This window comes from Eremothecium cymbalariae, chromosome 8 (assembly GCF_000235365.1).
Source record: "Eremothecium cymbalariae DBVPG#7215 chromosome 8, complete sequence".
Taxonomy (NCBI): Eukaryota; Fungi; Ascomycota; class Saccharomycetes; order Saccharomycetales; family Saccharomycetaceae; genus Eremothecium; species Eremothecium cymbalariae.
In genome coordinates, this window is record NC_016456.1 from 123,576 (window position 1) to 138,542 (window position 14,967).

General features: G+C 43.7%; 8 protein-coding genes across 8 annotated transcripts; 3 read left to right on the plus strand and 5 right to left on the minus strand.

The window, feature by feature from the left end:
* Positions 1-110: 110 nt before the first annotated feature.
* On the minus strand, positions 111-656 carry Ecym_8057 (uncharacterized protein; the record flags this gene model as incomplete). Its single annotated transcript, XM_003648122.1, has 1 exon — positions 111-656. The coding sequence occupies one exon, from the start codon at positions 654-656 to the stop codon at positions 111-113; it is 546 nt and encodes a 181-aa protein (XP_003648170.1).
* Positions 657-1,885: 1,229 nt separating this feature from the next.
* Positions 1,886-2,509, minus strand: Ecym_8058 (ADP-ribosylation factor family protein; the record flags this gene model as incomplete). Its single annotated transcript, XM_003648123.1, has 1 exon — positions 1,886-2,509. One exon carries the CDS (start codon positions 2,507-2,509, stop codon positions 1,886-1,888), a length of 624 nt encoding a protein of 207 aa, XP_003648171.1.
* Positions 2,510-3,956: 1,447 nt separating this feature from the next.
* On the minus strand, positions 3,957-4,991 carry NUS1 (ditrans,polycis-polyprenyl diphosphate synthase; the record flags this gene model as incomplete). The annotated part of the gene is made up of 1 exon (XM_003648124.1): positions 3,957-4,991. The coding sequence occupies one exon, from the start codon at positions 4,989-4,991 to the stop codon at positions 3,957-3,959; it is 1,035 nt and encodes a 344-aa protein (XP_003648172.1).
* Positions 4,992-5,465: 474 nt separating this feature from the next.
* Positions 5,466-7,598, minus strand: Ecym_8060 (sugar porter family MFS transporter; the record flags this gene model as incomplete). The annotated part of the gene is made up of 1 exon (XM_003648125.1): positions 5,466-7,598. One exon carries the CDS (start codon positions 7,596-7,598, stop codon positions 5,466-5,468), a length of 2,133 nt encoding a protein of 710 aa, XP_003648173.1.
* Positions 7,599-8,185: 587 nt separating this feature from the next.
* Positions 8,186-11,872, minus strand: SEC31 (Sec31p; the record flags this gene model as incomplete). Its single annotated transcript, XM_003648126.1, has 1 exon — positions 8,186-11,872. The coding sequence occupies one exon, from the start codon at positions 11,870-11,872 to the stop codon at positions 8,186-8,188; it is 3,687 nt and encodes a 1,228-aa protein (XP_003648174.1).
* A 575-nt stretch (positions 11,873-12,447) lies between these two features.
* On the plus strand, positions 12,448-12,825 carry Ecym_8062 (uncharacterized protein; the record flags this gene model as incomplete). Its single annotated transcript, XM_003648127.1, has 1 exon — positions 12,448-12,825. One exon carries the CDS (start codon positions 12,448-12,450, stop codon positions 12,823-12,825), a length of 378 nt encoding a protein of 125 aa, XP_003648175.1.
* Positions 12,826-13,032: 207 nt separating this feature from the next.
* SCM3 (Scm3p) lies at positions 13,033-13,584 on the plus strand (the record flags this gene model as incomplete). The annotated part of the gene is made up of 1 exon (XM_003648128.1): positions 13,033-13,584. The coding sequence occupies one exon, from the start codon at positions 13,033-13,035 to the stop codon at positions 13,582-13,584; it is 552 nt and encodes a 183-aa protein (XP_003648176.1).
* Positions 13,585-13,783: 199 nt separating this feature from the next.
* Positions 13,784-14,899, plus strand: CPR6 (peptidylprolyl isomerase CPR6; the record flags this gene model as incomplete). Its single annotated transcript, XM_003648129.1, has 1 exon — positions 13,784-14,899. One exon carries the CDS (start codon positions 13,784-13,786, stop codon positions 14,897-14,899), a length of 1,116 nt encoding a protein of 371 aa, XP_003648177.1.
* Between the last annotated feature and the right edge of the window lie 68 nt (positions 14,900-14,967).

Sequence of the window (14,967 nt, forward strand, 5' to 3'; positions counted from 1 at the left end):
AATCTCACACAGAAATATTATAGTATACTAGGGTCTCTGAGACTTCGCTAGCTCATTTACAGCCTAACCTAAAGATAATTATGCTAACACATTGATTCCATGGATTGTGATCAAGCTTGGTTCTTCAAGTTGGTACTCAACCACTCTAAACCTTCATACAACCCCTCACCAGACGTAGCACAGGTTGCCTGGATGTACCATGGACGTTGCCTGATAGAATGCAAGCCCAATTTTTCAGTAATTTCGGCTGCAGACATAGCTTCTGGCAAGTCCTGTTTGTTTGCAAAGACCAATAGGACAGCATTTCTGATTTCGTCTTCGTTCAACATTCTCTGCAAAACCTCTCTAGCTTCGGCAATACGAGATCTATCATTCGAGTCGACCACGAAGATGATTCCTTCGGTGTTTCTAAAGTAATGTCTCCACAAAGGCCTGATCTTGTCTTGTCCACCGACGTCCCAAACCGTGAAGGAGATATTCTTGTATTCCACAGTTTCGACATTAAAGCCAATGGTAGGGATGGTGGTCACAACCTCTCCCAACTTCAATTTGTACAAAACGGTGGTCTTACCAGCACCATCGAGACCAACCATTAAGATTCTCATTTCCTTATGACCGAAAAGGTTGCTAAACAACTTGGAGAAAGAAACACCCATTGCTGAGGACACAAACCTGTTAGTAAAAAAAAATTGTCTCAATTCTTGAAATAAATGTGCGTTCGTTCGACTTGTGTGTGCTTTTACCCCCTTCCTTCCTCCGAACCACTATCCCATGCATCCATGCCACCACCTGCTCCAGCATGAACTAACTCGCTACACAATGGCAGTGTTCGCGAACCGTCTCTATTCAAAATCTCATTGGTCACGTGAACAGACAAGGGGTGGCAAAATCCGAAAACTACCTGCGATACACTGCACTTCACGTCTCCAGAAGCAATACACCATCGCAACAAATCCTGCATCTAACGCATCCTCTCAAGACTTTTGTGCCCACATCTTGTTTTCTTTTCCCCACCGCCTTTTGTCCTCACCCCGAATTCTGAACACGTACCTACACAGATCCAGTAAACAGTAAAAAACCCATCTCACAACTGAGATAACTAACTGCCCATATCCACACAGTAAACCGTCAATCCGAACCAACACGCTCTTATCTGCTCACACCAATCATTATCGAACATACTTGCGTCTGAATTCTAGTTGCTTTGTTTTGAAAGCTGCTATATATACAGGTGTTACAAGTTAAATAAAGTGGTTTTGTTGGTCACTCAAAAAAATTTTTGACTACGGAAGCTAACTTCGGAAAACCAGGCTGAAGACTCTGAGTTTAGTCAGGTAGGGTAACCTCTTCGCCGTGAACAAAAGCATGGTGACTATAACTGGTACAGAGGAATTCCACCGACGTTCGATGGATGCAGTGGACTGTTACGGTGGTCTGTAGGGAGAGGTCACTCTGGTGCAGCTCTGAGTGCATTGGCTGATGCAAAGAGACTCCGGTTGGGCCGCTATAAAGTCCGCTCTGTCCGAAGGGCGCTGCCACTTCGAACACACATGCATCATGGCAATTGCAGAGCAGTGGTTTCAAAATGTTTTCGATATTGATCGGGGGTATCGTTACTTATTTTCTATAGAGTTAGCGAGTGGTGGGCATTCTATAGAGTGGGGGTTAGTAGTGGGGATACTCGGCAAAACCGCCAGGGTATATGTATACTATCCCCTTGCAGACCCTGGGTAATCGACGGTTCCGGAGTGGAGAAGAACGACGATACCGTATATTTAAAGCGGTCTGTGTGTCGGACGAACCAGAAGCGAAAGACCATATTTAAGGATGTGCTTAGTTTCTTTACAGTTTAGGGGCGGGAGGTGAGGTAATCGTAAGAAAGCGATCAGACGCCACGTTCTCCTTGAATTATACTATGCCTCGCATGGCCATGGAGGCAACCGCGGGTTTCGATGCGGCCTGCCTGCTTGTTGGTGTCCGAGTATGAACGTACGCCCTCCAGGACTTTTGTGAGCCACTCGAGTCCTTCATACACCCCTTCCCCTGAAGCCGCAGACACAGCCCTCAGATGCCAGGGCCTTGTCAGGCCCTGGCCAAGACCAAGCTGTTCGCAGACCTCGCTGTCGGAAAGCGCCCCTGCCAAATCGGTCTTGTTCGACAGCACCAGAAGCGGCTCGTCCTCTATTGTAGGGTTGGACAACAGTTTCCACAACTCTTCCTTGGATCCTTTCAAGCTCTCGCCATCCGTCGCATCGACAATAAATATCAGTGCCCTGCAGTTCTTGTAATAGTCCCCAATGAAAATTGACCGGCTCAGCCCATGGCATGGGTCCCAAGACGCCAGCACGACATTCTTATACTCTACCAGCTCAACTGGCAACCCGATCACAGGCCCACAATCACACACGTTCCCAAGACCCAGCTGATGGAGCAGCGTCGTCTTGCCCGAGCTGTGGATCCCCAGCAGTAATATTGTCACGGTATTTCCCCAGCTGCCAACCTGCTTCATGGTATATTATTGATATTATGTCTTTTTTCCGAACCTTACCTTTCAATCAGTTCAATTATTTCTGAGAAGCCTCTGAAAGGAAACCAAATACTGTAAATATCCAAATGTTCCTGCTCCTCTCTACACAAACCACACACACCCTTCAAGAATTTGTTACTGGTCGCATGTATATATAAAATTTCTAACCACACCCTACAAAGATTTCCTTGCTGTGATGATCTTCATCCGCATTCCCGATTTTGCTACAAGCTTTCCGCACAACACTCGTCATATAAAACCCCTTCACCGTAATGGAACTCCACAACTCCACACCAAGATAATGACCATCCGGTTCTGATTTGAAGGCCTTGCTACTATTCCATTGAATTTATGTGTAATCCAATTAAATATCCTATTTTGGGTGAAATTTAACGGGATCGTCAGTCCCCAGGGTAAAAAACCTTGGGACTTCTTCGAGCATTGCACAGGCAACGAAGAATTTTCGAAGAAGACGGAGAGAAGAAGACCTAGCCATTGTAAGTAAGGCTGTGTCTACTACGTATATATGCATGATTTACGTAACCCGGTGAATGAAGCACCTAAATTTGGAAAAAAATTAATGCAATTAGCTTAATTAGGAATATCTACTTCCTAATATATTGCTTATCAGTTTTTTGGTTTCATGAAGAATTGTTCGAAAAACGAAAAGAGAGGAAAGATTACGTCTGCCGTAATACTCAGGAGCACGTGGAATTTGTCTGCATAGTTGTATGATTCCATCATCCCGAAGGAAATTTTTTCAACGTGTAAATGTTGTAATTCCGCAATCTATGCAGGAATAATAGAAGGTTTTGGGATGGAAATAACGTCTACACGGTATCTAAAGTATCTACCGAGAATGTGAAACTCAGAACAAGATGGGCCGGGGTCAGCCAAGTTGCTTATCAACGTCGTAGTCTGAATGTAGTATATGGTAGCCTGATTTGTCGGATGATCCAGTATATGTCATGGAAACCATTGTTGTAGCAAACCCCAAGAAGGAAGAGGGACTCATATTATGGCATCAGCAGGGCCGGAAAGAAGGAATTGTATCCAGATAAAGACCACTCGGATGGAAGGTCGGCTTCAGAAGGATGCTATGTGTATAAAAATATATAATATGCAATGTGTGCATACAATATATATATGTACATGTATATATGTATGTATATATTATGTATGAGCTATTGAAACAAGCAAAGGGCCGCGGGATGATGAAATTTTGGAAGTTGGAAGCATGAGCGGGTCAGTTCTCTTCTGTTTTGGTCAGTTCTGCTCAGTTTGGTCCAGTTCTGGTCAGTCCGGTTGGGTACTCACTTGGGCAAGTAGATATGATGATTATTTATCGTTTTGTAGATTCTATAGCAGGGAGTTCATTGTTGCGATTGCTTTCAGTAGGCAGAAGTAGATACGAATGGGGAAAGGTATTTTATTTCCCTAAGTTGACTTTGCATGTGGAATAATGTATCAAGCCTCTGATGAAGACGGAGTACATGACTTCGTCATTATCTTCCTCCCAGTAGAATTCCGTCAAACGTATTTGCCATGGAGGATAGCCTTGTAAGTCTAAATGGGGGCCGAAGTAGACCAAGAGGTCTGGTTCGGCACCTACTAACTGCGTTAATTCGGTATCCACTAATTTCATAGTGATATCTTCCAACCTTAAATCACCCGCTTTGCATAAATCAGCCATCGCCTTGGTTAGGTCCACGATGGTTTCCCGACCGTCCCTGACGGAGAGTAAAGTGATTTCTATGGCGACCTTTTTGTGCTTGCCTTTTTCTACATACTCTTCGGTTTTTCCGGGTGCATTAAAATATACGTTGTTAAGGTGAGGGATCCTAATGGCAAACCTGGGAACGTTCGCCGGACCGTAATACTTGGCAAGCTTGTCGTGGATAGCCTGCCTAAATTTATGAACATTGCGTTTTAGTACACCGTCGTAATCGTATAAAGATAGGTGCTTAATACCAGCTGACACCGTCCAACAAACAACATTACTTCCATCGTTTATTAGCCCATTAACGCCACCACCCACTTCACCTTCAGATTTGTATTCTAAGATAGATGCAAGACGCTTTGGTATCTTTTGTAGTTTCAACACATCTTGTCTAATCAATTGTGGGGTATTCGACGGTGAGTATGCCAGGTTAAGTAATTTGATCTTTATCCTATTGTATTGGTACCGGAAATATCTGTAGCAGGCATACAACATGTACATACAAATCAACAGCGTCTTGTAAAAGAGAAACTGAACCCCACCAACCTTCACATCAGCCAAAGTGGACGACTTAAGCTTCTTATTGATCTCTTCATTCGAAGTAGGCGTGGTTAAAGTATATTCTGCTATCCTCTTCAAGTCCTTTAGAGATGGTTGACACGGGTTCGGTGATAGACAATCAGGTGGCGGAATACGACTATATTTGGTGTCTTTGGTGTCAAAGCATGAGGAATAAGAATCCATAACTTTTTTGTGACCTTGCTCATCGTTCGTTATATATATACAATATCAGCAACGTCCTGTAAAATCGCTCCAGAGGATATGTTGCCTATGTTTACCATTTCTATTAAGCTTAGAAGGCTTTTATTCTGTGCTTTTTCATGCCAACTTTTACACAAAGCGGAATGCGTTCCGTAATTCTCATCCGTGAAAATACTAACAAAACGCCTATATAAGAATCAGTTGAATAAACACTAAAAGTGTGTTTATATAGTTAGTAGATTGATATTTAATAATTAGATTGATTCTCTTACTCAGTAAATTGTGCGCAAAAACTTTTCTGCGAACAATTTGCACACTGAAGAATGAAACAAGTGTCTACAGCGTTATATATTAAAAGTGGATGGCGCAAATGTTCTCGTGAACCTTTCTTTTTAAGAAGAAGTGTTCCGTCTTTAACATTATATTAATCTGACGATTATTTATTCCCTTGAATCATCAGCATGCGCTTTTGTTTACTAACTGTGACATGTATGCATTTATGCTTTGGGATGCAGGGTCTGTGCCTCTGTGAAGACCAGTCATATGATTCATATCACTGTCTTGTTCATCTTCACTGAACTCTGTTACCACAGATGGGGGAGAACGATGATAAGTGGCTAGTCCGAGACCGTTTCCCAAGTCCATGTATGCTTGTAGTGCAGAAGATGACACCGAACCATCGAATTTGGTATCAGCCGAGCTAGACTGATAACGATCGCCACTTGCTGTTATATTGCGACCAGTTAGGTATTGTACCGTACATTGGCTGGTGCTCTGTGTAATGGAGTGTTTGGTGGTAATACCCGCTGAACTCTTACTCAGGCGGTATTGGCTGGGCGAAACTTTGATTTCACTATTCCAGGTATATGATGAGAAACTGTTCGGGCATAAACGATAAAGGTCGTCGATTTCCTCTAGAGTTAGACCGCTAGTTTCATATACAGTTAGGTAAACCACCAAAACACCGATTGCGTTTAGGCTACCCCAGATGAAGAAGATCTTGGTACCCAAAGTTGATGTATGTGAGCCGGTATCGATTAAATAAGGCGTTATTAAGGCACACACAAAATTTACCAGCCAATTTGACGCAGCACATATAGCAGCACATTTAGATCTAACTCCTAATGGATACATTTCTGCAGAAATTACCCATACAACACCACCCCATGTAGCCGAAAATGATGCAATAAAGAAACAAACGAATACAACCATAACCTTGTTAGCTACCACAGAATTTGTAGAGCAGCCTACGATTGCAATAATAAAATTTGATATCGCCATACTGACACCTCCAAATAGCAGCAGCTTTCTTCTGCCAACATATTCAACTAAAAAAAGCCCCGGTACATTGAAAGCCACGTTCACTGCATATGTGACAAACGACACTAAGTAACTTTTGCCTATACCTGTTCTGCTAAAGAAATTAACTCCATAATAAAAAATGAAATTAATGCCCGATAGCTGCTGAAACGCTTGTATTAGGATACCAGTTAGCATCCTTAATTGCTGCTTTGAACGGCTTTTACTTGTCTTGAAGCAATCCAAATACGAGAATGACCCTAGTGACATTTCATAGTCATAATTTGCCTTTATTTCTACCAGCTCTTCTAACAATCCAGGATCATCCTCTGGAACGCTTCTTAAGAATGCCAGTGATTTGGCAGCCTTGTCTAACTGATCTTTTAAAACATAATACCTTGGGCTTTCAGGTAAAAGTAGCATACCGGTCCCAAGAAAGAAACACCATACAAATTGCAACGCGATTGGAATTCTATATGATGAAGAATCATTCCTGAAATGTGTTCCTTGAGAAACTGCGCTAGAAAGAAGAAGCCCCCAGGTTATTGCCCACTGATAAGTACAAATAATACCACCACGTAACCATTTGCAAACCGTTTCTCCTTGATATAGGGGAACAGCAGCGGAAATAAGTCCAACCGCTACACCAGAGCATACCCTACCAATAACTAGCAACTTCAACTCATGAGCAGCAACCTGCAATGCAGTCCCCACAGTAAAAACGAAAAAAGTGCTAAATATTATCGTTGATTTTCTACCATAAGTGTCGGCAAGTAGCGGTGCGCCAAGAGCTCCAAAGAATGTCCCCAAAGACAAAAAGGATACTAAAATCGACATCTCTCTCGCTGTAAATTGACCAGCATGCGTAGAAAAGTGCGTCTTAACATAATCCATTTCCGTAATACTATTAATAAGTCCCGTGTCATACCCGTATAGAAAACCTCCCGTTGCAACAAAAATACCAACTACAAATGACATCCTATTAGAATGCACGGTTAAAACATTCGGATTATCCACAGAATGGAGATCCTCCACATCATTGTGGTTCTTAATATGCGATGAATCCAAAACAGCCTCCCCCTCACTAATCGTACAACCACCTTGAATAGAAGATTTAATATCAGTATCCACTCGATACGCCTGATCGGATATCGTATCCTCTTCTACAGGACTCACTTGATGTGCCAGCGACAATCCTCTCAATATCTTACGTAAAAATGGAACTTTCCCAAAACTAAGTGGCATCCAGCTGATCAGCCTATGCTTCGTGGCGTGATTACGTTCAACCATGTATCTTTTACTAGATATGAGACAATCCTAATTAGCTAAATGTCGTAACCTTGAACACTATTCTGCATGTTCTTGTGCTTATCGATCATACACTGATCAGGTATCACTTTTTCAATGTTCTCAATTTAAAAAATGTATAAATCCTATTGAAAACCTCGAATGTATATAGAACAAATAAGCCAACTCTACGAAAACCAGTTTAGTTAGCAGATCTAAATTCACTTCGGCTCCCAAGATCTATTAGGGTCCCAAATATTGGTGATTCGCTCGTCTAAAAGTTAAACTGCGCAGAAAAAAGAAATACTTAGCCTTCCGTGACTAATCGAAAGTTAATAATATCTTATTTATATTACTGGTAAGTGCAGATATGTAAACGTTCAAGATGTGTGGGCTGCGGTGACCTAGAGTAGCACAGTACTTTTACACGATGGTAGTTGAATATAAGTGGTATGGAAGAGTTGGTGAGTACAGAAAAGCTTAATAAAAATAGTATATTTATAACATGGATTTATAGTACTTCATGATAGAAGTACAGGTGATAGTTCTAGTTGTAATTATATATAGTACAACAGCCTTAGATGGACAGGTCAACCCGAAGTGGCTTCCGCCAAACCTATTAATCTTTTTACACCAGTCAACCAATTGCCTGCCTCCTGTGCATGGTTTGTAGCAATATCTACGTGGACAGCCAATGCAGCCGAATAATTGCGTTCCTTCAGAAGTGATACTATGTTGTGCAGTTTTTCGATTGTTGGAGGAGACAACAGATCTTGCTTTTCGATGTGTCCGAACAAAATACGTAATCTCTTGTTGCAGTCCTTCAATTGTTTGTTGTACTCAGCAGGAACCAATGGTGTGACACGGGCTAATTCCTCGGTTAAGAATTCAATTAGGGACTGCTGCTCCGGAGGAACTACGGATGGTTCTTCTGCAATTGAACCTGGGTCAACAGGAGTGGAAGATAGACCGGGTTGCCTTGATGGTGCGGCAGAGCCATTCGGAGGTTTTTGGATAGAGGTTAACAGTTCGTTTGCAGAATCGATATTACCGGTTCCGGAAGCAGATTTTCTAGTCTTGGACTTTGGTGGAGGGGCAGGGACACTTTTTGGTGGAGCAGAAACAGTTGAAGGGGGAGGGCCGTATGGGTTGGGTTGTGCTGTTGTCGCTGAATGGGCTAATGGGGGTGGGGGTGGAGCGTATGGGCTTGCGCTAGACGTTGGTGTGAATGATGGAGGGGCATATGGGTTGGTAGGAGGTGAAGCAGGGTTTTTAGAGGTTGCAGGTGGTGCATATGGGTTTACCGGTGCTGCGTTGTTCAGATTGGCTTGTACCATAGATGGAGTTCTGGAGGTTCTTTGCGGGGGTGGTAATAGAGAGCCTACCACGCTAGTAGCGGATGTAACTCTACTCAAAGGTGGTGGTGGTGGAACAGCATTTGTAGCAGATCCACCCGTAGATTGCAAACCTTGCCCTGGAGCCACATTCATTGGAGCAGTAGACACAGCTTTGGCTCTAGTGTTCTTCTCCTTAACAATTTCAGGTAAGTCATTCCAACCATTGTTAGCACTCTTATTCAGGTAAGGCTTTTGTCCAGACAGAACCCGAGAATTTGGATCTAAAGAAGATAATGGGGCTTGCTGACTAAGATTTCTGCCCTGATGAGGAGCATCATACATATTGTTTGCACCTGGTGTTGCCGGAATAAAACCTAAATTAGGTGAAGGAGCATATGGGTTATTTGTAGAGGGAGCATATGAGTTGCTTGGAGCAGCCAGTTGAGCATGGGTGTTGGCAGGAGTGGTAGTTGAAGGAGATACGGAAGAAGATGGGGCATATCTGTTTGAAGGTAGAACATTGGCAGGGTAGGCAGTAGTTGCACCATATGCATTTTGTCTTTGCATTAGTGGTTGCATATTTTGGCCCACCGCATTTGCACCTGCACCATTGTAAGCTGGCACACGGTCAGCCAACTGGTTTGGTGCAGGAAGGCCTCCTATTGGCATAGAAGTACCAGGAGCAACGGAAGAATTCGATCCATATTTAGCCTTCCTAACAGTAGAAGTATTCCCGAACTTTCCAGATGCAATTAGCACACGCTGCTTTTCTGTCTTTACTTGAGGATTATCTCCAGGCAAATTATCCAAGAATTTCAATGCCAACTCAAAGTCACCACTAAAAGAAGTTAAGTTCACAAACTCTAAAAATTTAGAGATCAACTCATCGTTGGTAAGTGTTGTGGAAGAAGTATTATTGACATACCTGGAAAGGACTGTAAACCGTTCTACAAATTCGGTCAAGCACTCTATATGCGCTTCATTAAGCGTGCTCTTTTGAGATCTGAATTTTTCTTCCAATGATGGTAGTTCCCTCAACCAAATGGATGCCACCTTTTCTAATGAATTGCCTGCCAAGTATACCGTCACAGCATTTTGTCTTTCCCCCGCTTGTAACAACCTATCACCCAACCTGTTCAAAAACTCGTTCTTGTTTTCGTCCTTTGCATAAGTGTTTATTGCGCTAACAATGTGTTTCCATTGAGAGACATGTACGTTATCGACTATGTCATCAACCTGCCTCTGTGAAACAGAGTATAACATTCTTGCCAAGGAGGAAGTATTGGCGTATTTGGAAAAGTATGCGTTTTTAACCTTTTGTTTTAACTCCTCATCCTCAGAATTCAAAGCGATAATTAATGATTCTAATAATAGACCATGTTCTAAGGTGGAATTGATAGCCTTTGTCAAATCGCCTTTCAATAAACTTGTGATTATGGCAGGGTTTGAATCGTCTAGTTCGAAAGGGCCATGTGGATCAAAACGCTCAGTCAAATTACTAAAAAAGTCTTCTTCCCTAGTCTCCGTGGAAAAGTCGACTGTATCATCGCCATCAAAAGTTAAGGACTCCTTCAAATATGTGTCCATTCCATCCATGGATAAGCTTTCTAACAACGCCCAGTCCTCTTCGTTTGTAGAATCAATTGTTTGGGCCAATCGCTTGTTGATAATAGGAATAAAGTCTTTGGTTTGCAAGGCTTCATCCAACGAGGAATTCTTGTTAAAGCCTGCAAGATACGGCTTGGTAACGTTAACGCTCCGGCCATCTGAAGAAATGGAAACCAGTTTACCACCAAAAGCCCATTGTGCAGCAGGTGATTTATTACCATACCATACTGGTGCCTGTAATTTTGTCACGTTGGGTTTTTCATTTGACTCATTCTGTGATACATTGTTCCAAAATTCGGTGTCGGACTCCTGCTGCTTAAATGCTGTTTCATCCAGGTCTAATTTATTGGCCAAATTTTGTAACGTCTGTACTTGAACCTTGTTATCGAAGGAGGCACTGGCAAACAAATCGGGAGCCTCAGGAGCGAACTTCGTCTTGAAACACCAATTGCCACGAGTTGGGAATTGTGTTAACTTTTGAGCTTCTTCAGGGTTCCATAGAATACACGTGTTATCGCGGCCACTGGAAATCATGAGTTTGTCATCCTGCTGACACCAGTCCAGCGAAAGAATACCCTTGGAATGGCCCTGAGATAAAACTTTTAGAGGCGCATTGGAATTTCTAAGATCCCAAACTAGAATTACAGGCTCGTTGTCATTGCCCGTAGCAGTAGCGACCTTCGTAGAGTTGCTAGGGTGCCACTCCACCACAGACAGCTGGTTCTTCAGCCCAGAAGTAGGTGATGTATAACTTAGATGAATCACTTCCTTTTTGGCCTTCAAGTCCCAAATTGACGCAAACCCTGAAGACCCGGCAGACGCAAATACATGTGCCAACGTCTGGTTCCACGCAAGCGATTGCACCTCTTCAATCGGAGTCATCGCAACACCAGGCCCAAACGGACTGTAACCCTGCGTTGCAATCTTGTTCGTATCCCACACATAGATCTCACCTTGGCTGCCCCCAGATACCAACACATTACTCTGTTTCGCATTGAACCGTAACGTCTGTACCGCAGTCGTATGCTTTTTGACCTTCGCCACAGACCGCAATTCCTCAGGTTTAAAGAACTCCACAACCCCATTGTCTAAAGCCCCTGCTAAAATACTCCCGTCTTTGCTCCACTCTAAATCATTGAACTTCGCATCAGCAACAATCATCCCCTGGGGGGTCCTTGCGTCCCTGGAAAGCACCGACCATAACTCAAGAGTAGATGCACTAGAAAAATCTGCATCTACCGTCCCTGACGCCGTACCCGTAGCCAACAACGGCACCTTATCATTAGACCAGGCAAACGTAGCTGTACGGGGATACTCAACTAGCTTAACCATGATTCAATATTCTTAAACACCTAACAGAATCTGTATCAAAAACTAATTGAGATGTCTCTTTGTATAGCCTCTGGATCTCCTAAATTTTAAAAAATACCCACAAGTAGCTGAGAAACAGAACAACTAACTTATCTCTTTGGCTTTTGCTGGCCTTGATACTTTTCACTGGAACTTTGTCTTACGTGTGTTTTTTTTTAGAATCTTGCCACCGTCTCAGGACGGCAAAAGTTCTCCAGACTTTGATCAAGAGGATCTATTAAACCATTCTGGATATCGCTACGAACGTGTAGACGTTTGATCAGTCGATTGGATACTTGGCCAAGGTCCGATGTACATAATGGACAGTCGCTAAGCCGTCCCAGGATGGGCTTATTTGTGTTATACCAATGTATATATTTTATGAGCCTGGCGTCTGATTTTGAAACTGAAAAGTGACTTTGGGAATCCAAGAAGCAAGAGTTATCTGTTGTGATGGCTACCTGTTTGATGATTACAGTGAATGTGGCCCGCAGAGTAATGCTTGCAAGAGGGTTGCACAAGGTTGTATCTATTGGGATCTTGTTAAGACTGTGTATATGAAGTACGCTTCTTTTGTAATGGCTAAAAAGACGATTTCTGACTTTGGCCGTAACTGTTATTTCAGGTTGTATTTAGAGAGAGGAACAGCAGCGCAGAAGAATCGATGGAGCAGACGAAAGCCACATCGAAGCATTACAAGCAGGCTTTGGAGGAGTACAAGCAGTTTGTCAAGGATGGGGACGAGGAGGACTGGGACAAGTGCATTGACAAAACGGGATGTTACGTCGAGAATATGGCGTTGCAGCTCTGCCATGCCGATACAGGGGACTGGCGCCAGTGCCTGGGAGAGATGGAGCTATTCAAGAAGTGCTGGGAAGAGAAGGGCAACAGGGAACGGGTGCATACAGTCGATAGATAAGGGCTTACTGGTGTGATGAAGCTGCATTGTGGTTGATGGGCACGGCTTTTTTGGCCCTGACAGTTTTGCGGGCGGATTTTTGTAAGTGGTTATTAGTTCTTTGTAGTATGCTTTTATTTATATCATGCAAGACTTTATCACACAACGACAGCAGTTGCCACTGGTGAGGTCAGCTCAGTACTGGTGATTTCGGCGTTGGTATTCAGGTGTAGGTACCGGCGGAATGATTAGCAAGAAACCCAAGACTGCAAGGCTACGGCTATTGACAGGAGCACTAAAGGAGCTCCTCCAGAACGAGGGCCAAGTTGGTGCAAAGAAGGAGGAGGCCATTGGCGAGTCCACGCCAGTAATGGAGAAGAACGGGATCGTTTATATCATGTCTAAAGAGAACCAATTGATCCCAAAGTTATCTGATGAGGAGGTGATGGAGCGGCACCGACGTGCAGACGAGAACATGAAACAGGCATGGGCAGATATTATTGAAAAGTACGAAAGCGTGGAGGATCAAGGCGATGTGGTAGATCTTCAGACAGGTGAGATCGTTGAAGACAATGGCCACATACGCAGCATCCAGTCCTTTGGGTCTGTGCGAGACACCAAGGACGTAGCTGCCGACGTAAAGTACAAGAGCGTGTTAACGGATATTCTAGATATTGAAGATGACGGCCGAAACGTGTGGCTGAGTGGTGAAGAGGAGGACAAAGATGATAGCTATGCTACGAATACAAGTGATGATGGCGCTACGTCGGACCAAGACGGTTCTGGCAATCAGTAAACAGGTTGATGTTGTTTCCAAAGTTGATTTTTTACTTCTAGTAAATTCCATGAGGCATGAGATCTGGAAGGATATTTTTTCGTCTATATAACATCAAGTTGTGAGCGGTAGAACTAACGGACGTGTCACGTCCCCCTTCCCTCTCTAAAGTGCACGGAAAACATCCAATAGAGCATTCTTCCTATCCAGTACATATACTATGAGCGACAGAAACAAGAGTTACTTCGACATTTCCATTGGCGGCAAGGCTGTGGGGCGTATTGTGTTCGAGTTGTACAATGATGTGGTGCCAAAAACCACAGAGAACTTCTATAAGTTGTGCGAGGGCAAGTCAGGGATGTGTAAGACCAGGCCCGATGTGCCGTTAGGTTATAAGGGTTCTATTTTCCATAGAGTGATCAAGGGGTTTATGTGTCAGTTTGGCGACTTTACCAACTTTGATGGTACGGGCGGCGAGTCGATCTACGGCGAGAAGTTCGAGGACGAGAACTTCCAATTGAAACATGAAAAGCCGTTTTTGTTGTCGATGGCCAACGCAGGGCCCAACACTAACGGGTCGCAGTGTTTCATCACCTGTGGGCCTACACCACACTTGGATGGGAAGCACGTCGTGTTTGGCGAGGTAATCCAGGGCAAGCGGGTTGTTCGCCTGATTGAGAAGCAAAAGACAACCGGATCTGATAAACCGGAACAGGAGGTCAGAATTGAGGACTGTGGTGTGCTTCCTAACGACTACCAGGTGCCTGCGGATGTGGAGCAAACACCCGCCGACGAATATGGCGACAATTACGAGGAAAACTTGGCAGATGACGACAAGATCGACATAAACAGTTTCGCCAGTGTTATGAAAGCCGTTGAAACAGTCAAGGAGATCGGTACAGCCCAGTTCAAATCCCAAAACTATCCCGTTGCTACCGCCAAATACGAAAAGTGCGCGGGTTTTCTCGATGACTACTTCCCAGAGGAACTGTCCAATGAAGACACACAGACTATTGGAAAACTGAAGACTTCTATCCAGCTCAACATCTCCATCAGTGCATTGAAGTCACAAGAGTACGCCAAGGTTCTCCCCGCAGCCACCAAGGTCCTCCACGGAACTAACGCGGACGACAAGGCTAAAGCCAAGGCTCTTTACCGCCGTGGTCTAGCTTACTATCACCTCAAAGACCCCGAAATGGCCCTCACAGACCTCGAATTAGCTGCCACCTACCAAGCTGGTGACGCAGCCGTCATGAAAGCCATCTCTGATGCCAAGAAACTAAAACAGCTCCAGCTTGCACAACAGAAGAAGTCGCTTTCAAAGATGTTCTCCTAACCAAGAAAGAAAGAAAAAATAGAAAAATAATTTGGCTGGAACAACATCATGCAACCCCCTGAATAGCA